Genomic DNA, 26,025 nt, shown 5'->3' with positions numbered 1-26,025 from the left:
CTTATAGGGGCAACAACTGTCACCAAGTCTGGGACTGGACTTGGCCTAGGCAGTGCTTAACTGGTACAGCACTTAGTGAGCCCTGCTATAGCTTGTGTTCTTTCATGAGCACCTCAATTGGTTGAATATTTTGGTCTTAAATTTGGGAGTACCAAACATCTGTTGTTAGACCATCTCAACCCACATCCATTTCACCTTTTGTCAACTGCTAGAATGTTTTGATTGATTCTTCAGATCCTAATCTCTGTTTAAAACGTGTACTCACACCCTTCTTGGCTTTTGCCCATCTGGACTGATTTTCCAACTTCAGTCTGCCTTAAGACTTTATATCTCCAAGGATAACAGGGCTCTTGTTTTGCTCCCCTATTTGTATCCTCAGCATTCACCCAGCTGCTGTATCTACACTCTTTATCCTGGCCTACTTTGGTCCAAACTGATCTCCAAGAAGGAAGAAATGTAGATCCAGAAGGGGCCTTGGAGTGTTTTCTAAACTTTAGTCATGAGTATGCCCCTTTGCACTTTTTAAAATACATTGGTATAAGGGCTGGGGATGTGTCTCAAGCGTAGTGCGCTCGCCTGGCATGCGTGCAGCCCGGGTTCAATCCTCAGCACCACATACAAACAAAGATGTTGGGCCTGCCGAAAACTAAAAAAATAAATATTAAAAAATTCTCTCTCTCTCCCTCTCTCTCTCAAAAAAAAAAAACTTTAAAAAAATAAAATACATTGGTGTACCATCTGATTTATAATCTACTTAATATTTTTCTTTACACTGGCCACATTTTTAAAACCTAAATATCTGCTTTAGTCTCGTTCTAAGGAAAATCACATTTTCTGTGGAATATAATTTTTCTACTATACATTTAATGTAAGCTCAAAACTACTAAGTTAAAAAGAAGTTTTGCCACATGCTACCCACTATCATCTTATGTATAAATAGAACATTTTGAGAACTAGTGATCTGGTTTAACTCTACATTTTCAAAATTAAGAAATAGGTTCAGACAAGTTTGGCTTACCATAAAGTTAGTTAAATGAATTTTTGGGATTCAAACCTGTCTTCTAGCTTCTAGTAAAGTGCTTTTTAAAAAAAAAAAAATATATATATATATATATATATTTTTTTTTTTTAGTTGTTGATAGACCTTTAATTAATTAATTAATTTATTTTATGTGGTGCTGACGATCGAACCCAGTGCCTCACACATGCCAGACAAGTGCTCTACCACTAAGCCCCAGCCCCAGCCCCAGTAAAGTGCTTTTTTTTTTTTTTTTCATAATGCCACACTGCCTGCCTCCTTTGCGTCTATTCCTAATTTTAGTCTAGGGTTCTGTGTACAGTGATTGAGTTATCAATAATGACAAAAAAATTAAATCATGATACATAACATCCCTGGCAATGGCAGTGTAAATGATCCTAATCCAAGACCTTGACATGAGAGAAAGAGGCTGCTTGACTGACAGCTTGTGTATATGTTGGTCACTTCTGGGATTACAGCAGAGAAACCCCACTGCCTTAGAGTCCTGGAAGAGAAAACAACAATTAATTATAGAACAAACCCTAAAAAGAAAAGACATCACCAACTGATATGAAGTTTGTAAGAGACTTACTTGCTCTATTCTGTCCTGACCAGATCACATCTCTGGCCTGTGGTCCTGGTAGAATCTTTTTTCTCTTCCAGGGATTTCAGCAAGTTAGAGTTTTGAAGTTTGTTGTCTGCTCTGAAATTTACACCCAGACTTCTCGAAGGCCTTTGTTGAAGCATTCATGGAATATCCAAGTCTTCTCATTTAGGATACTACTAGGGAAGGTCCATGTAAAAGAATATAGAAGTCTTTGCCAGATAGATGGAGCTCACTATCAAAGGGGACACTGGAGCTATGGTAAGATGATTCTAGGAAGATTATTTAGGCAGTGTGAGTGTTCTTGAATCTGTACTTGTAGAAGAAAGGAGTGGCTCTGTGCTGTTGTAACACCAAGACTCAGATTAGAATTTGCTCCCCTGTATATATATCCATCCTCAGCTTTCACCCAGCTGGCTCATCTTGAAAGGCCAGATGGCTCATCTTGAAAGGAAACATCTTCTTAGCTCTACTTCCCTTTTTGACCATCCAAATGACTTTTAAATAGTTTTTGGTTTACTCTGTATGTGTATATCTTTGCTGGAGGTGTTTGGGGTATTTTTATCTGCTTAAAAAATCTGGAAACCATGGTAGGGATGGCCTGTCCCATTATTATTATCAGAGATGAGCAGCAGTTCCTATCTCTATTGCCCAAATGCAATTTGATATAGTGTACAGGGACTTATGGAAACACATGGCTGAGTTCAAATGAAAAGAAGGTCACTAGAGGAAGAGAAGTGTGATAAATGAGTTCATGTTTTCATTACTCAGACTGACATGATACTATACATTACTTTCTTTCTGAAGGAACAGATTTTGCTTGTTCTTGTAGTAGGCATCCCCCCAAGGTCTCGTAATTCTAAATTGTGTGTTCAGGATTCACTTTGCCACTCTTTTCCTCACCCTCATCCTAGCAATTCTCTTTTATAGATCTATCACTCTGCAGGCTTTCATTTCTACTAGTTTTGAATCTCAAAGTTGAAACCAAAGCCCATCTAAAGGATTGTCAGTAGGAATAAGAAGGTCCCATTGGCACTCTAGAATGGAAAAGGTTTTTATAAGTCATCTGGTCATTTTAGGCTGATTGAGACAACCATTGATGTGCATGGCTCAGATCTTTCTTCTGATAGATCCTGCCTCAAGGAGTTAGCTGACAGTCTCCAGCTTCAGGTGCCTTCAGGACTGGCCTTAACTTTCAAGTGGAAGATGTATGCTTCCTGGGCAGCCACCAGTCAATGACCAAGCAAAGTGGGGATGCAATGGCTTGCTCTTTGGGGCAACTTAGGCCTCTTCTATGTCCAGTCTTTGCGTCAGAGCTCTCTCTCAGTTGTGGTGGCCACAACTTTATCAGAGCTACACCATAGTCTGAAGTTCTTCCTATAAGTCTAAAACTCTTTTGTCTTTAACAAATAATATTCCTAATGATTGTCTTGCACTTCTAATTATGTTTTAGCATCTGCTTCCAATGGACCCATTCAATACATGAACAAACTCCTTCTACTCTTACCTCCACTTCCACAGTAATGGAACCTAGGTCTATAGGGGTGAAGTGGCTTACCCAGGATCCCATAGCCAGGTAGTAGCAAATTCAGTGTGACAATCCAAACATTCTAACTCCTAGTCCAATGCTTTTTTTTTCCCTAAAACTTCAGTCAACCATGTACAACCACAACCACTTTTTACAAAAGTATGCCAAAATCAGATTTGGATGTACCTCTTTATCAATCACCCATGCAATTGTTTACTTGAACAATATTGTAAAACAATATTTTAAAAAACTATTTAACTTTTATTAAATCTCTACTTTAGCCCTGTATGAGGTAATAATCTATGATTTAAAAAATTTTGATGCACTAGTTTTATAGTTTTTTTTAAAAATACCTTCTCAGTTGTCAATGGACCTTTATTTTATTTATATGTGGTGCTGAGAATCGAACCCAGTGCCTTACACATGCTAGGCAAGCACTACCAGCGAGCTACAGCCCTGGCCCACGTTTTATAGTTTCCTTATACCTATTAAGATACATTACTATTAAAATAAAAGTTTGTATGCATACTACCTAAAGCCACTTTATGTATTGTCAGTGATAGGTAAACTTCACATTTTCAAACACTATACAATATATCTCTCTGCTTTCTTAGGACATATAAGACTGAGAAAAAGGAAAGGGGAGAGTGGTGGAGGAAGGGAGGGAGGAAGTAGAATAGAATATTTATTGGTGAGGAATAAAAAGTCATCAGCTGACTCAGATGCCTTGTTGTGACATCATATTTTCTGCCAATCCCTTGTCAACTATCCATTGAATCAAAACATCTTTACTTATCAGTTGTCTAAAAACCAAATTGAATATATTCAGATACGAACGAAGAATCAAGATTTATCTTAAATGAGTCAATGCATTTATTCCCAAAATGGACTGAAATGCTCCACTTTGAGCAAACTATTAGAGAAAATGTACATAACATTTGAAAGCAGTATCTCTAATCTTCATTTTATAAAGTGCTTGAATATACATACATTTTAAGAAAGAGGTTTAAATAACATTTCCTTTCTCATTTAAAAATATTCATTATTAAAACCAAACAAGATATTTTCTTTAAGAAATCTAAGAATATAATTACAACAATCTTTCACCTTTGTTGCTATTCTTTTGATTTAAGAGCTTTATAATGATCATGAATCTGTTGTGCTAATGAAACAAAATTGGAGTTAGAATTCATGCTATGTAATAATTTAATAAATTCTTAGTATTGTAATGATAATTTAACATTCCCCTTTCATTCCATGGAGATAGTATTATTCAGAACCTCTGCCAAACAGATATTACTAATTTAGAAGCCATTTTGCTACTTCCTAAACATGCTGGCCTTTCAAATAAAGAAGGGTATGAAATAACCTTAATGAAATACGAGCTTCTAAAATGTCACAAATTTTAAAGGCTTGGGAAGTTTGAAGGTAAAAATTCAAGTTGCCTTTTGTGTCAGTGGACAGGTGCCTATAACATTTTCACAGGGTCCTTAAGGTACCATGTTCAAACATACTCTGGCATCTGGTTTGAGAGATTTGGTAGTCTGCCTCTTGAAGGATAAATGTAGAACTGATATGCACATACACTTGAATCGATGGGGAGTCTGTTTTCTATGTGATCTGTCTTTTGGTTTACATTTCAAACATGAATAAAATAGTTTACATTTCAAATCCAAATTGAATTTAAGAATAATAATGGAGAAAGCATATCAATTTATTTGTAAATAAGGAAACAGTATAGTTTTATAGTCAAAGTCAGCATAATTAAAAACAAGGCTATTGCATTCAGGTTTTGGTATTTAGTGAACTCAATCTCCAAGCTTCTAGAGAACACATTAGGTACTTCATATATTTCCTTTTTGGGTGATTACAGATGACACAAACTAAATAAAATATATTGCCCAGAGACACTTAAACTCTCGATTGTTCTTACCAGGTTAGCAAGCATGTAGTGATACCCTCTTGAATGTTTCCCAAGGATCACAACCTGCAGAAAGAAGAAATGAGAAATATTATTTATTCAAGAAGGGAATTTTCTTTTGCACAATCAGTGGGATGGCTAGAACAAATGCTTTTAAATGCTCAACCAAGTGTTATGTCTTTTTTTATACAGCAAAATCACAGTTAATTGAACCAGGTTTCTTTTTGTTGCTTTTCACTTTCAGCCAAATAAAACAGCAAGAATTGCCAACATCAAATTTAAAATGTCAAAACAAGGGGAAAAAAAACCCTCTAAACTTCCAGGTCAGTAGAATCATTGTCACTTAAAATAGATGGCAAAAGCAATGAAGCTGATGATCCCCCCCCACACCCATGAACTAGATTTCTGTATTTAGCTGTTCAGATGGAAAATGAGCTGAACTTTGCATACAAATTAGAAAATAGAATGTACAGTACATTTTTTTTTTTTTTTTTTTGTTATCTGGAATGCTTAGGGAATAGAACACTCAAAGAACGGGGTTAATGGGATTTTCAGGTTAACAGAGGTTGCTTTTGCTTATTGAAAACTTTTAAAATGGTTGCCTTCCTTTTTCTGCCTTAATATGAAAGACTTGTGACCATCTGTACAGCTTTTAGTTCTGCTCAAAATGCCTTAGGGCAGTCAGGGGGGTTTTCCCTCAGGGGATATTTGGCGATGCCTGGAGACATTTTTGATTGTCACAACTGGGAAGTATGCTACCAGCATCTAGTGTGTTAGATGATGATGATGTTAGGCATCCCTCAAGGCTCAGAACAGTGCCCAAGAATTATGTGGCCAAAAAATGTCACTAGGGCCGAGGCTGAGAAAGCATTCATCAGAATCATTATTCTTATCATAAGTGTCGTGAATAATACTTTAATAATAGTAAAACTTACAGTTTGCAAAGTACATTTTATCACCTCATTTATCACCTAAATATTTTCCAGTCATATATATTGGTTGAAAGCTTTTAACTGCATACTTGATATAATTATATTTCCTTGTAACAAAATACAACTAAGTTCTGGTTAATTAAGGATTTCATAATATATTTTAGTGAGTATTGACTATGTGCAAGGTACTATACCAGATTCAGATAGTGGAAACAGGGAGGGAAATAATATAATATAGAGTTAAAAGACACAACCAGAGGTAGGACGATATTCTGTATTGGCCTTGAAGCAAATACAATTTTAGGAGCTCTTTTTAAAAAATGAGACACAAATATGAATACAGTATTTTAAACAAGGCCTTGGAAAGAAGTTGTGCAAGTACAGGGCTGTTAAGCTTAAGTTTCATGATAAATCCCTCTCTGGATGCTGCTGTCAAAGGATTTAAAAACAACTTGGGCAGCCATCAGATCACGCGTATCAAATCAGAACTATATATGTAAGGCTGTGATAATCATAAATACAATTTCCCTTATTTGATTGTCTAGTTCACGTCAGATACTGTACTAGGTGCTATATATGTATTTAATCTCTAGAACAATTTAACAGTCTCATTTTATAGATAAAGAATCTCAGCCCAAAGAGTCTAAGTAATTTGCCCAATGCCATATAGCTGGGAAGTGGTAAAACTGGAAATATAACCTAGGTCTCTGCCTCTAGAACTCCTATTCTGGGAAGTACAGTCAGAGGCTCCTTATCTATGTGTTCTGCATCTGAAGATTCAGCCAACCACCAATTGCAAATAAAATTTGATTTGGAAAAAAATTGCATCTGTACTGAGCATACTTTATTCTTATTTCACTAAGAAATAAAATAGAACATCTATTTCTATCACATTTACATTGTATTAGGTATTATAAGTAATCTAGAGATGATTTAAAATATACAGGAAGATGTGCCTAGGTTCTATGCAAATATTGAACATTTTATAAAAGGGACTTGAGCATCTGCATATTTTGGTAGCTGCAGGGGCAGGAGATGTCCTGGAACCAATCTTGTACAGTATGACTGTACATCACATGGTTTGTAAATACAGATGGGTCCCGACTTATAATAGTTTAAATTATGATTTTTTTGACTTTACAATGGCGTGAAAGCAATATCCATTCAGTGGAAACTATACTTGAACTCATGTTAGCCATGTGTTAACCAGTGAGTACCCATATATCCATTCTGTTTTCCACTTTCAGTAGAGAATTCAACAAATTACATGAGATACTCAACACTTTGTTATAAAATAGGTTTTCTATTAGATGGCTTTTGCTCACTTCTAGGTTAATATAAGTGTTCTGAGCATGCTTAAGTTAAGTTGGGATAAGCTATGATATTTGATAGATCAGGTGTATCAAATGCATTTCAACATTTTCAACTGATAATGGGCTTATTAGGATGTGACCCATCATAAGTAGAGGTGTGTCTGTATGTGCTAAATGTCAAGTGCCAATAACTGCTCTAAGTTCTTGGAGAAGAGGAATAAGAGCTGTGTAAGGCCTGAAATGGACAGGGAGGGCCTCATGGAAGAGACAAAGTTTAAGCTGGCCCAGAGAAGTGGAGTAATACTCTTGAATATCATACTTATCATGCTTGCATTATAAGCACTCAAATCATTTCAAATGGTGAGGGGGAGAGAAGTGAGAGAGAAAGAGAGTGCATGAGAGAGCTGTTTTCTATTAATTTAAAATATGAGCCACATTTCTGACTGATTATTTATGAAGGAAATGAAAGGTTAATGAATGTCTTGAGGAGGTGATTTCTCATGCTGCCATGACACAAAATGAGCTGTTTGGTATCTTCTGGGATGTATTCTTCAGTGTCTGCTTGTGAGAAACATCCTTGCTGGTGACATTTGTTAACTTTTGGTGGCAAGTTGGGACCATACATTTGTTGAATTTTTAATTCACTGACAACTCTCAACATAATAAAACCAGAGGGTTTTGAGTTCTGCCAGAAAAAAATGAGCAATATTCCTAAGGACATATGACAAGCTTAGGGAGAATTAAGGAAGGAAGCCCAAAAGGAAAGAGTAAGTCTTTCACCAGAGGCAGAACTTAGTGTCCTTTGAGCATAGGGAAGGTAAAAAAGAGTAATGCAGAATGATAGTATGTGAGAAGAGTACTGAATAAGAACCCAGAAGCCCAACCTTGTCATTCACTCACCATTTGATTGTGGATAAATCACTCAACTTTCCTGAGCCTCCAGTTCCTTGTCTGTAATCTGGTCCATCCTTTCTCAGTAGTGTTGCTAGGTTCAATCTAGATAATGTCTACTAAAGTGTTTGAGATGTAAATTATATAAGTATGTGATGTTGTATGAATGTGGGAAGGGGTCATTCACTAAGTCATTGCTTTTTCAGGTTCAGGAAAACTTGAAGCTATTGGAATGTCTGTTTTAATCCATTCCTAGATGGTGTGCTCAGAACAAATGGACTTATTTGGAGGTAGCTCTTTTACAACTTAGCCTTAAAGTGGAAGAGATGGGAAAGTTATCTAAAGATAGGAACATTTAGGTGTCACAAAGCTGCTGCATTGAAGCCCATAATTAATTCCTCATCCTTGCTTTCAGTGCCTTCTTAACTCTTATTTAACATACAGTTCTTACCAATCTTGTTTTTCCAGTTCACAGTAAATTAAATGCTGCAAACTAGAAGGGGTGTGTATGGAGGCAGGGAGTGATATTAGAAAGAAGTACATTAGTAGCAGAGGAAGTGACAGACTGACTTAAAGGAGATGGAAGGGACAAAAAAAAGCAGAAAACATTGTATGATTCTACAATATAATCATGGACGTTTGTTGTGAATGCCTGAATCATCAGGCTATAGTTCATGATGTTCAGTGATTTCTGCTGAAAAATCTGGAGATACACACACACACACAAACACACACACACACATTTTTTTTCAGGGATGTTTCCATCAGAAATGTTCTCCTGGTACTAAAGAGAGTAAACTTCAGTTATCTTGAAATCTTACATATGTGGGGCAGCTATGATCTTACTGATATAAGCTAAGTGAGGCCTCACTTTAAAAAAATGTCATGTTTTGTTCTTGGCCTTCCCTTTTCAAAATTTTTGGTACAGAGCTTGTGGAAATAGAGTGGGATGGGTAGATTGTGTGTAAGATGGTGCACAAAAGAACTCTGTGGTTAATAGGAGCAGTTCTTGTTCAGTTAGACCTAAATCTTTATTCTTTCCATCTGTTATTGATGAATAAGGCATAAATTGCACCCTCAGTTATTTAATGACTCTGGTAACCATGAGGATATTCAACTTTGCTTTTACAGTAATTATAATAGCTCTTTCTGAGTTGTTTCAGAACTTTAAGCATAAAATCTGCTTTTACAGTTGACTGTGAAATTTAAGGAAGAAATACCAAGTTCCCAAATCTATATTCTGCATTCACTTTGCCTTTGTAAGACTTGTTGGAGATGATAGATGGCTTGCTATGATGGCAGATATGATAAATGTAATAATGGGAAATGTGTGAAATGTAGATCAAATTCATTGTTTTAAGGAAATTTATTTTTATCCTCACATATAGCATCTCAAAGAAAAAAATGCCACAATCCTCATTCACTGAAGCTTAAACAGCAGTTCCTTCATGAGAAGAAAAAGCTCGGGCATGCTAACACACTGAACCATGCAGATAGCATCAAATTATTTGTTAAAGAAGTCAATGAATCTTAGTCTACCCATTTGGGGGAGACATTCCCTTACTGACCCCCTCATCCACTTCTCTGTGAAATTGAAGGCTAAATAATATTAAGTAGTTAAAAATAATCTATAAAATAGTCAGTTGGGTTTTCTATGTAAGAGGCCCTTCCTTTCTCAATTTAATGTTTAATCTAGACATTTTCATAATTTTAGGAATTTGAAATGAAATTGCTCCACAAGACTACTTGAGAGAAGCCCACAGATCCTTTGGGAGGAAAAAGCATCTGTTTTTCTGTGCTCACATTTTAGAAAAAAATACGTGTGTGAAGAAGTGTGTATGTATTTCCCCCCCCTTAGATCCATCTGGTATGCAGATTAGGTTATTTGCAGACCTAAGTATCTCCATGTTTGGATTTTCTACATCAGTGCCAAAAAAGAATCTATGTATAAAGATTGATCTTGCTTTGAGTACAGAACATGTCTTGATGTTCACCTCAATTTGTTACTCTTTGATTTATATACCCTGAGAATATTTGGGGGACTAGGAAAGAAGTGTGGGAATGTGGGATTGCTGGTTTTAATTCACTAGGCTTTTCTCCTTTATTGCATGGATATCTTCTCTTTAAGATAAAAGCTATTAGAGCACATGTTTTTTTTTTTTTTTTTGTTTGTTTTTGTTCAAAGAGAAGAAACTTTTCAGCTCCCCTCTCCCTTTCCTGCTCCCTTAGTTGAAAAATATGATATTTGTTTTCTGGCATCCTATCTAATTCTGGCTATATAATTTCAGCTGTGTGGGGAGTTAAATGAGTGACATGCTACAGAAATCAGCCTTAGAACATGTTGCACCTCCCAGAAGAAATTTTGGATATGATAAAAGGTGTCCATCTTCTTGAATGAAGACTCCAAGGTGCTCACTTGTTTGAGTTTAGTAAATGCACATCAGAAGTCAAATTCATTACAATTATTTTTGAATAATCTCAATTTGCACACACATGCTCTCCAAAGATTGAATGACAATGCTTCATGTTGCAGTCATCTGACTTGAATAAATGTTCTGGATTAGTGAGACAGAAGAACCAATCACCCATACCGAAATCAGCCTAATGGTGGTTGGGGTGGGAGTGGTGCAGACAGAGAGAAAAAGGGTGAATCTTTTTATGAAGAAGGAAAATGGTACTATAACTGAGGAACCTCATCGATGCTCATATTATCTACAGAGAAGATTGTGCAGAAAGCAGTCAATTGAGTAAGGCATCAAATGAAGCACTAACATATGCATATTAAAGGGCAAGTATTTTCCCAAAGAACATAGTTGGGGAACAGTTTCATTTTCCAGCCTTTAATATTGCATTACCCATAAATGAATGAAAGATGTGGAAGATTTACTATTAAATGGCAGGAGAGGCAAAGGGCTACACAAATAAGAGGCAATAAATGGCCACAAGCAGGTTAAAGGGGCAATAGATTATTCTTGCTCCTAAGGACAAATGATCATTCAAAGGCATATTGGTCTTTGGGTACACTTCATTATCTTAATCCTAAAATAGTATTTCTCAAATCTCACTCCATAGACATAATGATCTGTGTGCTCTAATACTATTATTAATATTTTCTTTATAGTTACTTGCTTCTTTAAATTTAGTCATATCCATGGTGAAAATAGTCATGAAACCACAGAAAAAAGCATAAATACAACTATATGAAAGTAAAATATTTTCTTCCAGTTATCACTGAAAATCCTCTTGTATACCATCAGGGGTGGTGGGAATTCATAAGGTCTTATGAAAGGTCTTAGTTTATGGTTTAAATCTTAAAAATATCCCATCCACTTCCAAAGGTTCTTGAGACTTTAAGGGAGCAAAATGATGTCAGAGTTTGGGAGGTAGCAAATGATGCTCAAGTCTGGGTACAAATAACAAATATGGAGGCTTACGAAGCCATTTCATAAGGCATTTTTCATGTACTGCCTCAACCAGGAAGCCCTGCTGCTTTGATCAGCCAGAGTTCTTGATCATGGGGTCTATTATAAATACTTAAACACCAGCCAACTTCTCACAAAATATTGCTATATCCAGCTATAATGCATTTCTGAACACCTTGCCTTTTCTTGGAGTACTTCATCTAGAAGATTTTTCATAGCATGCTATTTACATTTGGAAATATTCTAGACATTTTTTTTTCAGAGGATGAGTAGGGGTGATTTTAATTAGTGTCCAGTGTAGATGAGCACAGCAAAAAGAAAATAGTTTATTTTCAACATGACAGTGCATATTACTTTCTGTAGCCTCTTTCTATTTTATATTGACTATCCCCCCAAATTAGTGATCTATTTATTTTAGACAGTGCAATTTAAATGACAGTGTTCTTGATGGTTCTTTTATGAAATTTACTGTGAACTATTTTTGTATTTTGTATCTATTTTTGTATTTCATATCTATACTCACATCAACTTTTGTTTTAATATTTACAACTTTATTCTAACTATCAAATTGCATCTTTGTCTCCTTTAAAAATTTTGCCAAATTATTTAAGTACAAATCACTGTGGTCGTGAGTTTCTGACAAAGACCTACTGGATGGGACTGTATGGGAGCTAAGTAGCAGGTCTGGGAGTGTCAGTGAATTCATTGCTTGGATTTAAAAAAATGAAATGGCAACATTTGGAATATGATTGCAAAGTTACTCAAATATGTGTTATTTCCAGTCACAACCATTTGAGGATAGGTGGAACAAAAATCAGACTTCCTTCACTGGCCAGGAATCACACCTTCTCATTTTTAGGCATTTATTAGGATCAATAACTTTAGCATCAGACCTAAAATGACATCTTACAGTGTTTAAAATTTTAAGGGTCCAAAATTCTTTATAGATGTGATATGAGTATCCTTAAAGCTTCAAGCAAATAGGTATTTATTAAAGGTGATATACAAGAAGGAGCCATGAACCTTGAAGTCAGATGGTTCTAGATTTAATTCCTGCCATTTATTTATTAGTTCCATTACTGTGTGCAAAACTGAAGCAGAAATGGTAGGGTAGAGTACTAGAGACCCTTAGAGACCCAGGGCCAGCTTGGAATCACTAAACCTCCATGCAGGGAGTGAGAGAAAGAAACTTGTGGGGGAAGAAAAGATAAGATGGTCTCCTTCTGAAGTCCCTAACTGTGCGTCTGTGAATGCATTTTTTATTTGTGCAATGTTTCCAGCATCTGACACACTAATCAGTAGAATAGTTTTTTATTGCTGAAGTGAGTGATCATGTTTATATTTTCAAATGAATGTTAATCTCTTTCAGAAGTCCAATGTGTTTTTTGGGCCTTTGATTTTTCTGGAAAATTGCTTACTTGGCAGGTTTCTTGTTCTTCTGGGAGCCATTTCATTTAGTGGATCTCAATTCACAAATGGATTACAAATGACAAAGGCTTAGTTCAAGGGAAGCAAAACATAGATTTCTCCTAATTTGTAAATGTTTGGTTTGGTCTTTTACTCTTGCTATTTGGACGTGGCATTATTCCTGCCACCCATGCCAGCTCATGCACCTTTGTGATCATATTGATATGCAAACAGTTCAAGCACCCTAGGCAGAATTATTGACGTTCATCCAAACACAGAGGGATCCTGAAAGCTGATTGTTACTCAGGATTTTTGTGAGCCAGTTATTAAACCATTGGTAGTTTTAAATCAGCAATGTTGGGAATATTAACACCAATACTATAAATCAAGGTATTTTTTTGTTTTGCCAAGGTACAGTTTTCTAGCATACCAGGGGAATCAGAAAGAATGTGGGTTGAAGTCCCAGTGGATAGAAGGGCTGCCTTTATTAACCACATTTCATTCTTCTCTTCTTTTCATGAACATTTATTGAGTGTATGCCAATTTGGGGAATAGACCCCGGGGGAGACAGAGGTCACAAAAACCTGGTCTCTAGCCTGGAGGAACTCACCATTGAGTGGAAAAGATAGTCAAGTTAACAAGTCAATTACAACCTACTGGGAGAAGTGGGAGAGCTGAAATATGTACAAAGTACAACTGAGGAGACAATGATTAACTTATAACCTGCTATAGATAAAAAGTACTTTGTCTCCAACTAAAGATCTAAAGAATTTTTCCTGTGGCTTTTATAAGTGGGAACCTGACAAACAGGTAACTTAAATAGAATGCTATTTTGAAAATGAAGAGAGATGTATTTTGGAGGGCTATTTCTCTTGATTTCAGGAGAGCCTTGCTGTTTTACAGTGCTTACACACTAGAGGAGAGATTTTTATTCAGAGCAACTATAAGCATTTGGTGTGATGGCAGCCAGGGATGAGTCCATAAGAAATTGTGACTGAAATGATCTATGAGAGAAGTTCAGTTAGAGGGGCTATAAATGGCTAGATAGTAAAGAGAATGGAATCTGCTAAAGGCAGGACATTCTGGCTTTTCCAGTTATGAGCTTTGTAAACTTAGGCAACCTCTCAATCTCAGTTTTCCACCTGGAAAATAGGAAACAATAGTTGAGAGGCAATAGACTAGGGTGGGCAAGAGTGTATATTAGACTGCCTAGGTTAGAGTTTCCCTGCTTAAATTAATTGGGTTTCAGTACCCTTATATGCAAATGGATCTATCATTAGTATCTACTTCATAGAATTGCAATGAGGAATAATGAAACAATGTATCTATAGTTCTTAAGACAGTGCCCAATGCTTCCCATAATTATGCTTTCTTTTCTTTTTCCTTTTTGTAGTGCCACCTCCTTTCATTTCTCCCAGCAAAATCACATATATCCTTCAAGGCTTAGCTCATATGCAGCCTTCTCCATAAAGCCTTCTATGATTTCTTGTCTCCCAGGCCCCTCAAAATAGAGTTTTCCTGTTGCTATGGGATGAAGAACATGGACAGGTATTAGTGCTTGAGTGCAGAGCAGTATTGGGCTATTAGTTAGGACAGTACTGGGTTGGAGATGGAGGAAGGAAGCTGAGATTTGCACTTGGAGCTCTAGCATTTGAGTTGAGAGTGCAAAATGACAAGAAGCTGTGTGGGGGGGGGGTAAACCAACAACAAAGTAACACACATTGCCTTCTTGTATTGACCCTTCCTTTCCTGTCCCCTGCATTGATTAGAATTTTGACTTCAAACCACACAGCAACTGTGGTTGGGAAGGAAGTGTGTGTGTGGGTTCCCAGCTAGAGACAAAGGAGCACAGACCATAACCTAACTGGGTATGTGTAGTCATTACAGTGTTTCCATCACCTGGGAAATTAGGAATCAGGAATGGGTAGTGAGAGAAGTGACAGCAAAAATTTGGCAGTAAGATGGATCTCTGCTCTGCATTGCAGAACGCTGACCAGGTGTCTTGAGCTGCTCCACTCTGACAGTAACAAATGGACATTGGCTTTCTGCATACTCCATCTTGGGAACAGGGAGGCATGGCTATTCCTGGCTTTGTTACTTGAATCCCGAGAGGCCTTGGGGATAGAGCATGGAGCGGCCGCCACCAGGGTGCGCGGCTCTCAAGAGAGAATACTAGGGAACACAACCCACACCTCCTGGAGGCCTGGGCTACAAGAATGTCTTGGTGCAGTATTTCTCAAGGTATTCACTGTATAAATCTTCTGGAGGAATCTATGAGAGTGCAAGCACCGAGCTCCTTTCAAAGTCTAATTCACAAGTCTGAGTTAGGGCTATGAAGTCTGCATTTTAACATGTCATCTAAAGTGATTCTGATGCACATCAAAATTTAAGAACAATATTTCCATCTCATAATACATGTACTTTGAAAAGTTAAAAGAAGGACCCTCAATGATGGGATCCTCATGAAAGGGGCTAGGAAGAAAGACATTGAGCTGGGTATGGTGGTGCATACCTGTAATCCCAGTGGCTTGGGAGACTGAGGCAGGAGGATCATGTGTTCAGAGCCAGCCTCAGCAACTTAGTGAGACCTTAAGCAACTCAGCAAGACCCCGTGTCTAAATAAAATATAAAAAAGGGCTGGGGACGTGGCTCAGTGGTTAAGCACTTCTGGGTTCAATTCCCAGTATGCCCCCAAAATAAATAAATAAAAGGAAAAGGGACATTGAGCATATATAGCGTGCTCCCTTAGGGAGTTCACCTGAGAATTCCTAGCCAGGCAGGGGTAACATGGAGATACTCACCCAGACTCCTGGGAAAGGAGCCAAAGGAGGAATTTCCTGAAGAGTATTGTTTAAAGCAGGGCTTATTCAGACACAGATCCTGAGACAAAGATTGGAGGACCAGTAGTTTAAGTGGAAGTGATTCCAGGAAGCACTGGTACGAGAGTGAGGAATGAAGCAAGGGCAAGAAGCCAATTCAGGTACGTTAATGAGCAGATTAGCTCTGGAGACCTCTGAAAGTGGTGAAACACACCAACTTGAAGGGCCAGAAAACTGGGATATTTGACTCTCAGCTGCCATTTCCCCTTGGCTGATAGCTGCTGTCAGGAATTCTCCCACTACACTTCTGACTTGTCTTACCTTCACAATGAGATGAAGTCTTTAAGTGGAAAAGAACAAGTTTATAATAGGATGCCATTGGCATGTACAGAAAAAGCTAGTGCTAAGGGGATATGGGTGGTTCATCAATGGCATTTGCTATACTCAATAATCTTTATGTCACATATATAGCACTTGACAGTTTATATATTGCCTTGATATGTATCACTGCAATTGATAAAACAAATCAAAACCATGAATTGGGCAGTAAAGCTTAATGGTGTTGAAAGAGACTCTGGTGTCAGACTGATCAGCCCCTCCTAGCTGAGATGAACTCAGACAAGTCATTTTACTTGTCCAAACCCCAGTTTCCATATTTTAAAGTAGACATAATCTACTATTAGGGTTAATGTAAGGCCTGCAACATAAGGGATGTAATCAATGCTTCTTTCCTTTCTCTAATTCCTATTTCTTGACTCATCCTGTGTACACCACAGCATGTATAGTCCCAGTAGGTGCCACCGAGGTAAAGCTCAATAAATGCTTCTATCCTGCAAGGCTTATGGGATAGTATACCCTAGAGAAAAGTCCAGATTTCATAGGAAACATTACAAGATGGTGCCTTTTAAAATAATATAAAATAAATAAAAGTATATTAAAGGGGTGAGCACTGAACAGGTCAGATGTAGGAGGATGAACTGGGGAATGCTTTCATCTGGAGAAGAAGGGGGAATCTTGTAGACTGGCTCTTGAATGATGAAGGTAACTGTTGCTGCCAAGGAGAAAGGAAAACAGGATCCCATATGTGAAGATGCCCTTCACAGGGTCCTGGTATTGGAGTATAGCAGAAGACCAGCATAAGCTAACATTTATTGAATTCTATTGTATATGAGGCACTGCATTAAATAATTTTTTAAAATGAGCTTTATTTCATTGAAGCCTCCCCACCTCCTTTTTTTTGGGGGGGGGAGCAGGTACCAGAGATTGACTTCAGGGGCACTCAACCACTGAACCACATCCCCAACCCTATTTTGTATTTTATTTAGAGACAGGGTCTCACTGAATTGCTTAGCACCTTGCTTTTGCTGAGGCTGGCTTTCAACTCATGATCCTCCTGCCTCAGCCTCTAGAGCCACTGGGATTACAGGTGTGTGCCACTGCACCTGGCTCACCACAACCTTGTAAGGAAGGCCCCATTATTAATTTTTATCTTACAGGTTAAGGAATTGAGGCACAGAGAAGTTTGGTAACTTTACTTAGGCTTCACAGGCAGAAAGTGATGAAGCCTGAAGTCAAAATCAGATTTGATTGACTCAAAAGCCCAGTCATTAAGTGTTAGCAATAATAATAATAATAATAATAATAATAATAATAATAATATAAGTGATGATAAGAACTGTCATTATTGCGGGATTACCAGCTCCAACCATGAATTCAATTCAATGAAGATGGAGTACCTACCATTATTATGTATTATTACATAAGTGGAGAGCAGTTGTGGCTTGAATCTTTGGAAATTCTCCTTTATTGCTGGGCATCCTGGGAATCTCCCTTTGGTTTCCCCTAATTATTTCACAAAACTTTGTGCATGGTTCATATGATCATGACTCCAATTTCCAATTCCCTATCAGCATATGACATGAGTTGTCATTGTTTAATCACAAGCTGCACTTGTGATGAATGTTGGATAATCAGAACAAAAGCTCAGGAAAAATAATTAGAGGGAACCAAAGGGAAGTGGCTCACAGCCTTGAACAAGAGACTGTGTGAAGGTTTCTAGGACTCAGTCCCTGAAGTTCTGACAATGTATTTTGATCCTTGTCTGAATGCAAATGAATGACTCCATCAAATCATAGGCAGCTTGTCACAGTGTGGGTTATTTAGCTAGTTAATTAAAAGTCTGAGTGAGCCAGTGCCTCTCTGCACTGTGCTCTGAAGATAACCAAACCTGTGTTCTGACCAGGCAAGTTAATTTAAAATAGGTGACCTCGATTGAATAATGGCTACAAGTTCAAATTCAAGAATGGTTATAATTAGTCCCAGATGAATCTTAATTGTTCTTTCAGGAAACAGAGTTGGGAAGGGGAAAGGAGAAATGCCCAGGCCCAAAGTAGAGGTTATTAGCCACACCTTTGAAAAGTGGGATAGCTGACTGGGGCAGAACATAATTAATGTTGTATAACAAGAGCTCCATTGCTGACTTGACAAATTTACATGTGGTACATAAAATGGGGTCTAGCTCTTTAGAAAATAAGGATTAGAATTCAGCACTCTTCATCATATGATCTTAGGTAGGTTAGTTAACATATCTATTTAAAATCTATGTAATGAAAAAACACTATTATTCCCACCCCCCTCAGAGTGTCAGAGGAGGTACTTCGTGAAAAAATTTTATGAAAAATATGGAAAGCTCTACAAGGCAGTATTTATTCTTTCTTTACTAGAAAGCTTCCTAATGATAGGTTTTTAGACTATACATCTACTCTAGGTGTGGCCTTTTAAACTTTTTCCTTAGGCTCTGCCATAAACATGTTATCTTCTGAACCACTCGAAAGATGAAAGGATCAGAATGGGTAATATGCTCAACACCATTTCTGTGTGGTGGCATATGACATTTTAATTCCTTTGGAGGTGCATCCATAGAGTTGAAAATAATTTTGGCCCTGTGGGCTTTGAGAGGAAGCCAGAGAATATACAAATTTAGCATTTTTATTATGAAACCAGATCCTTTTCCATGCATGTTAATATAAATCTTTAACTGGAAATTACATGCTGGCACAGCACTGTGTGGTACCATGAGGTGAGAGTAAGCCACAGTGAGAGCAGGACACTGATTTTTTGTTCCCACTGATTTTTTATGTGAATGTTTGGGCTTTCCTTTAGTGTTCTGATACATTCTAATCAACTATATATTCCCAAGCCCTGGAAGCCAAAAGTAATATGAAAGAATTTATAGAATGGTAAAAATAAAATAAGCAAAAAATTCATAACCTAGTACAATACTTTGGAAGACCAAGACTGACCATTTAGAGATGCACAAAATGAGTACATTTGAAACTGCTTTTCTGATTCCACTTTTTAAACAGAATTGTTTTCTGATGCTCGTTTGAATCCCCTTTAATGGAATATAAGCATCTAAAACAGAGATTTACAACCTATGCCTACTGACAATAATCACAACTGTTTATCCTTCAACCCTAACCAAAACTCATTAAAGGAGCTTAGTTTTAAATCAGAATCTGTGTTCTGCCTTGTTAGACGAGTCAAGCAAATAATGGGATTTGTATTTCCCACAATGGCGTTGCAATCTAAGGGCTGTGACTTTGCTGAAAAGAGCTTGAGGTCATAATGAGCAAATAAAGAAAAAGCCCTGGATCCACATTACCCTTTATCACTGGGAAATGCCCATCTGTGACAGGGAGAAGCAGAGAACACAAAATTCTTTGCTAGGATTTTGTAAAGGTTTAAGTCATAGGCTGAGTAGCCATTTCTTTGTCTCCCTAGGGAGTGCCTATTGCACACTACGGGTAAAAGCTCCAATGTGCAATCCACATAGGACTGGGGATTATTCTCCATATGATAAATATTAGGAATTCCTCCTTTTAAAAGTTAAAAAAGATTAATTATTTAACAAATATTTTTGAATACTTATAAAAGTTCCAAGACAATTTAGATGCTGTGAACATGGCAGTGAACAAAACCCAAAAAACCCTGCTCTCATGAATCCTGTGTTCCAGTTCAGCTTTTTAGTGATCATTTCTTCCCATGCATCCCTATATGGCCTCTACCTTTCACCTTTCCCCCAGCCTAGTAATTACTTCCCCAAGTTAGACACGTGTCCTGCCATCACAAATACCCTATCAATCCTCATGGACACGGCCTCAGATATATATATATAAAATTTCAAGATAATTTCCTACAGGCAGATAGTCAAGAAATGTTTATGGACAATGAGAAGGAAGAAGACTCCAGAAACAGGGAAGAAGGATGGGAAATGATACTCTTGAAGGTTATAATGACAGGTCAAATTGGGTTCTGGCCAGTATAGCCCATTTTCTTATTGGCATTGGGTTTCTACCATTCTGTTATGAAACAGTGTCAATTTCCCATGTGATGCTGCTTATCAACATTCACACTCACAAGTAAGTGGTAATTGTCATTCATAGGCAATATCAATTCCTATCTCCTTCAACCAAACCAGATGAATTTTGGTGGGTTCTTGTGGACACAGTACAATGAATCACAAGGAGAAAGTCCTCTTGGATCTCTGAATCAGGCTCTGAGTTATGCATTTTCTTTTGTGTTCAATGCACTTATTACTCTAGACCATGATCATCTGTTTATTAGATACTTCCCTACTAAACCATGAGCTCTTTGAGGGTTGAAACCAAGTCTTATTTGCTTTTTTTCTTTTTCTTTAAACTTATTAATAGTTCCTATCCAAAGATAGGCAGCATGAATACGAATGTTGCTTGCTTTCAATAAGAGCTTGAAAACATCTCTTTACTTTTCAGCAGTTCTACTGGAAAGGATTGTGCATAATGGCCTTCTGGTTCCTTTTTATCATGAAGTTAAGAAGATAAAGCTGTTCACTGGTTTCTCCCACTTCACATATTATTCCTACTATATAGATTCTATGAAGAGGACACTTGAATAATAGGTCCTTTCATTAACCATGAAGAACTGAGTCTGAGCTGGACCTCTTTATGCCAAGAGTTTCTGTTGAATATGTTGGGCTCTGTTGTAATGGGATGGAAGACAGAACCATTCCAATGAACCAACTGTCTCTTCCTCTGGAATACAGTAAAGGGAAACTCACTGCCATCTCACAACTTTTCAGGTAAGCTCTGAGCAACACAAATAATATGGAACTCATGTGGAAGTTTGCAGGTTGAATTGTTTTTCTCCATATTTGGAGAAACCATACCATTTCCTATTGATTCACAAATATTTAAGGACCTGTAACACTATTAATATTGCTTTTTCTTTAAGAAATATACTTGAAGGCAGAAGAATATCATGCATGAATTCTTGACATGGATATGATTTGCAGGTCATTTAGTAGTAAGGACCAATCAGTGAAAGAGGGTAGGATTTCATGTGTATTGTCTTTTGGGAGGGCTCATTGGCTTTAGCTTAGCAAATGGAGTCACTGGGGAAGCATTCCATCATGAAGTTTACTCAAGTAAAAACTGTCATATTTAATTCCTGGAATGCACACTCGGTGTTCTATTCAATAAATTGGGTGTGAGGAGTATCCAACACCTAACTCTCAGTCTTTGGAAAGGAGAATTGAACAACATTCTTTCTCTGATGAATGAAAATGCCTGAGGATTCAGAGATGGGCCTGCTGCCACTTGTTATTGATGTGGCCAATGCAGAAAAGTTAATGGCTCTGTTGGGAGGTACACTTTCCTGCTACTCCCTGTAGCTGTTCCAGAGTAGCTTGGTGGTGGTTGCCATGGACACCAAATGGCAAAGGGGTTTGGGTCAGAGTTTGAATCATTGTGCTGTGCTTGAGTGGGAGAGACTGAAATTAAGTTAATGTGTGTAAAAATAATACATGTTTCTTTCCTTTGCACCTTTGGGAAAATGGCAAGAAAGCAGTCTGTCAAGCAATAATTGATTTTATATTGGTTAGGGAAGAGAGAAGGAGGAGCAATTTATTGAGTAGAAGGTGCTCAAGTTAAGCACCAGCAGTAGTCTGAAAATAGGTCAAAAAAAGTGCAAAGGACTCTCAGAGTTGTTGAAGAGATAGCAGTGATAGCAAGGTACTCAAAAGTAGCCACTAAGAAGCTTTCTATAGTACCCTCTTTGACTGCCTACTGCAGTGCTTCAATGTCCCTGGATCTCTTTTCTTAATCCAAGACACAGTTATTACTGCAGTTGTATTCTCTTTTGGTTATTTTATCTTATTTGCCTCTGAAAGGGTGTGTGGCTATTAATGTCACCTCCAAATTCTTATTTGCAAATCAGTTCCCTACTTATCCTTTTTGTGTGTCCCCATTCTTAAAATTGGCAGGCCAATTTTTTGCCAATGCTGAACTTTGAAAGAGACCCAACCATTCCTGCCCTGATCCTCAAAAATAGTCCAGGTATTTAGAGGTGTTCCACTATAGATATAATTAAATGCATAAAATAATTTAAGCTAAACCACTTACGTTTGAATATGGTACCTTTTTTTGTGGTGCTGGGGATCGAACCCAGGGCCTTGTGCATGTGAGGCAAGCACTACAATACCCTTTTTGATGACCAGTTAACCCCACTATAGACATGTTCAGTCTACAAAACCATTATGAAATCAAATCACTTGCCACTCTCTTGGTGGCACCCACACTCCTAAACCTTTATGATGACCATGACACAGAAGCATCTTACTGTCAAAGACAAGCAGGAAGGCTTCTTATGTCCTGGGAGCATTCCTACGCTCTTTCACAGGTTGGGTGAAGGTGCTTCACTGAACTCTTCTCTAACTCTGCCAGGTTAGTCCCCCTCTCTTCAGACCTGCCTCAGGTTATAGAAAGAGCTTCAATTCTTTCTGAGTTGTCAGGCTCAGTGACCACACATGTTCTTTTCCTCATTCATTTTTTTTTCTTCCTAAAGAAATGAGGTATTGTGATTCCAGCCTAGTATTGGTAGACTTTCCCTCTCTGAGGATCTTAGAATGCCTTTGACAAATTGTCTGATTCATGCTAACATCTAGTAAGGTATGAAAGGATTTTTAAAATATTTTCTGGGTAAAGTTGCTAAGATGATGAAAGGTGAGGTGACTATACAAGGTCACACATTGATCTTGAAGAAGAACTCGGCCAGATTTCTAGTCTTTGGCCTAGAATGGGATTCATAAGATACTTGCCCAGTTGCTATATTTTCAGAGTAGAATAGTGGTAGAATGTGCATATTTGGGAGGATATTTGATAGCTATGTTTAAGAATCAGTTGGAGCAGGTCCTGGGGCTGTAGCTCAGTGGTAGAGTACCTGCTTGGCATGTGTGAGGCACTGTATTTGACCCTCAGCACCACATAAAAATAACTAAAATAAAGATATTGTGTCCATTTACAACTAAAAATATTTTTAAAAATCAGTTGGAGATAGAATGATGGTGTCTGCCTATGAATTTCTTCCACTTAAACTCTACCCTGAGTGACATGACACTAATTGTAATTACCTCCTCAAACCCTGGCCCTGACCCATTGAATGGTGCCTCTCACTTTTCAACTTATCATGAACTTTGGGCAAAGAAAGTTTAAGCCTGTCATATCTGGACTGAAGAAAAGCTGAACCAATTGATGGGATCAATTTGATTGGAAGGGCCAGGTGGTTGGCTGATAACAGTGCCATCAAAGTGGTCCAGGGTTATTTCCCATATTCAGTCTTATCAAAATTTAGACCTTTGCATGGATTTATCAATGGACTTTACCCTTCAGTTGTAGTGTGGTAAAGAAGTTGAGTCCATATATATATATATATATATATTTTAAATTTTGCTTTTATTTTGTATTCTCATAGAGTTTCTCTGTAGGGGAACCCATAGGTCGAAATCATTTTAAACATTAAGGTCCTGCGGCAATGTGAGCTTGAACAATAACAAGCTTTTAAGTTGCTGTTGTAATTGGTGGTTCTTGCAGCCCTCATGAAACTGTCTGTTATAACATCTGTTAGAACCTAGGATAGGACTCTTATAATCATACAGCTGTATGACAAAGCAATTAATTGCTATATTTTCATTGCTCTTAATCTAGGAAAATTTCTTGATAAATCTGAATGGTGATTTAAAGAATTCTTAATTTTTATAAGCCACTAATTCTAACCCATAGGACTTTGTCAACTTTTCAGTGCCTGCAAAGGCTTAACTGGGGTGTTCACAGGGTAAGCCACCCATAGAAAGTTGTATCAAGGTGATTTCCTTCTATGCAAACTAAAGTATATATGCATTGCTTGTAGAGAGATAAAATAGCAATATTTGGCAATGTTTTCTTTCTTTCCATTTTTTTAAAATGAATGAATCTGAGATCTTACTTGACTTACATGATGGAATTAGCTAAAGGCAGTTAATTGTTTTATTGTTCCACTTAAATTGATTCATAATTTTATAATTTTGGAATATAATGTTTATAACTTTGGCATAAAATATAAGCCTTAATTTTAAAATCCTGATGTTAAGAGGTGTAGGAGAAGGACTTAATTTAATAGATTTTTACTGTAATCTACTATATGTTGCTGAACGCAAAGGACATATAAGTAGGAGTGTATTAGTTGATATGGATATAATGAGGAACTTATGATAGACTTATGATGAACAAACAAATCTCAGTTAATCTGAATCTAGCTATCAGAAGCCCATAATTAATGGGGATTTTCCTTAAGCATTTTCCAAAAGGGTGGATATGATATTCATACATACATTTGTGGCACAGCTTTGATCATCTAGAAACTCATTTGGTGAGGGAAGGGGCATTTGTTTTTCTGTACTCTAGGGATAGAGGTAAGTGATACAATTCCTGGTTGTGTCCTGGCCATAGGGCATATTATTTCAATCTCCCCATCATCTCTGTCTCCCAGTCTCAGTAAAGCTCACTGATGTTGAGTCTTTTAAGAGTCTCAGTCAGCAAAATACATTTAATGATGGTCACTAGCCTGGCAATCTGAGAAAGCAGGAAACTTAATTCGCACACTTTTTTGATACTTATCATATTCTGCCTTCCAGAATTATCGTGCTGCTTTATCCCCTACTAGGTTGTAAGCTTCTTTAGTAGGGAAGACATGTTCTTTTCCCCCACCATTTTCCCAGTAAAATGGGTCAGGATTCCATCAATAATTTTTATTTTCCCGTTTTTTTTTTTTTTTTTGGCAGTGCTGGGGATTGCACCCATGACCTTACATATGCTAAGCACATGCTCTACCACTGAGCTATATCCCTAGCCCCTCAATATTTCTTGAATTGAATTTTCTACCTCCCTTTTCACAGCTCTGGGAATAACGGCCTGTTTGAACTGAAAGGGACCATCATATTCAGCACATTCATTTTAAGGCTTATGAAATAGACATGCAGAGATACTGACTATCTGAAATCATATAACTTGGGTCAAAAACACAGGTCTACTGGCTCAAGGCATCTATACTCTCTTTCTTAAAACCCCAGGGTATTTTTAGTCATCCCAGGGATTCTCAATCCTTAAAAGTTCTCATAGGGAACCCTGAAGTGCCCTAATGGAAATTAATTTGAATTTGTGTTGATTTTTAAAACAAATCTCCAAAGCTCACAGGAAAATTTCAGGCAAACAATGAAGCAACAAGTTTTTAAAGATGTGAAGAGGAACTGTTGGTTGAGTAGGAACATTTCCTTTTTGAGACCAAAGCTTCTATCATCTGAGATAAATAAAATTCTTGCTGTTTCAAAGTAATGATCATGAATGAGTTTTTTCTCTTTATTTTCCCAGAGGGGATTTGCTTCTAAATATTCACAAAGCTAGTCTAGCCAGTCTAGTGTGAAGTATGACCAGAGAATCAGGCCATCTTTTTTAATAAGCCAAAGATAAAAATCCCTAAATATAGAATACAGACATCTGCTAACTCCTAGGATAAATATCTGCACTTTAGGGAACAAGTTTATTTAAGGTTGCCAGTGAGTGTCCAGGTCACCTACAGTGCAAGTACAGAGTCCAATTCACTTTAGGCCTAGAGAACATTAGGTTGGACTTGAGAGAAGCCATGTTTACAGAGAGCATCTTTAGGAAATCCAAACATAGGTTTTGCTTTGACAATACTGTTATGTAGTTTTAGGGGGCATTTGTGCTTCAGAATATTTATTCAGGTAGTCCAATAATGTTAAGCAAATTGCATCAAATCACCATGTCATTAGGTTAACAAATATAGATCACTGGACACCAT

At 37.4% G+C, this 26,025-nt stretch overlaps 1 protein-coding gene across 2 annotated transcripts in view; it reads right to left on the bottom strand.

The window, feature by feature from the left end:
- Positions 1–26,025, bottom strand: part of Gria3 (glutamate ionotropic receptor AMPA type subunit 3) — a 263,872-nt gene that overhangs the window by 99,179 nt on the left and 138,668 nt on the right. For both annotated transcript variants that reach the window (XM_027932362.3, XM_027932354.3), the window contains exon 5: positions 5,084–5,137. In XM_027932362.3, the coding sequence (XP_027788163.2) occupies positions 5,084–5,137 (54 nt within the window). The remainder of the gene's footprint in view (positions 1–5,083; positions 5,138–26,025) is intronic.

The sequence above is a fragment of the Marmota flaviventris genome, chromosome X, assembly GCF_047511675.1.
Source record: "Marmota flaviventris isolate mMarFla1 chromosome X, mMarFla1.hap1, whole genome shotgun sequence".
In the NCBI taxonomy this organism is placed as follows: Eukaryota; Metazoa; Chordata; class Mammalia; order Rodentia; family Sciuridae; genus Marmota; species Marmota flaviventris.
The sequence above is the reverse complement of the archived record's forward strand: the minus strand, read 5'-3'. Positions and strand labels throughout refer to the sequence as shown.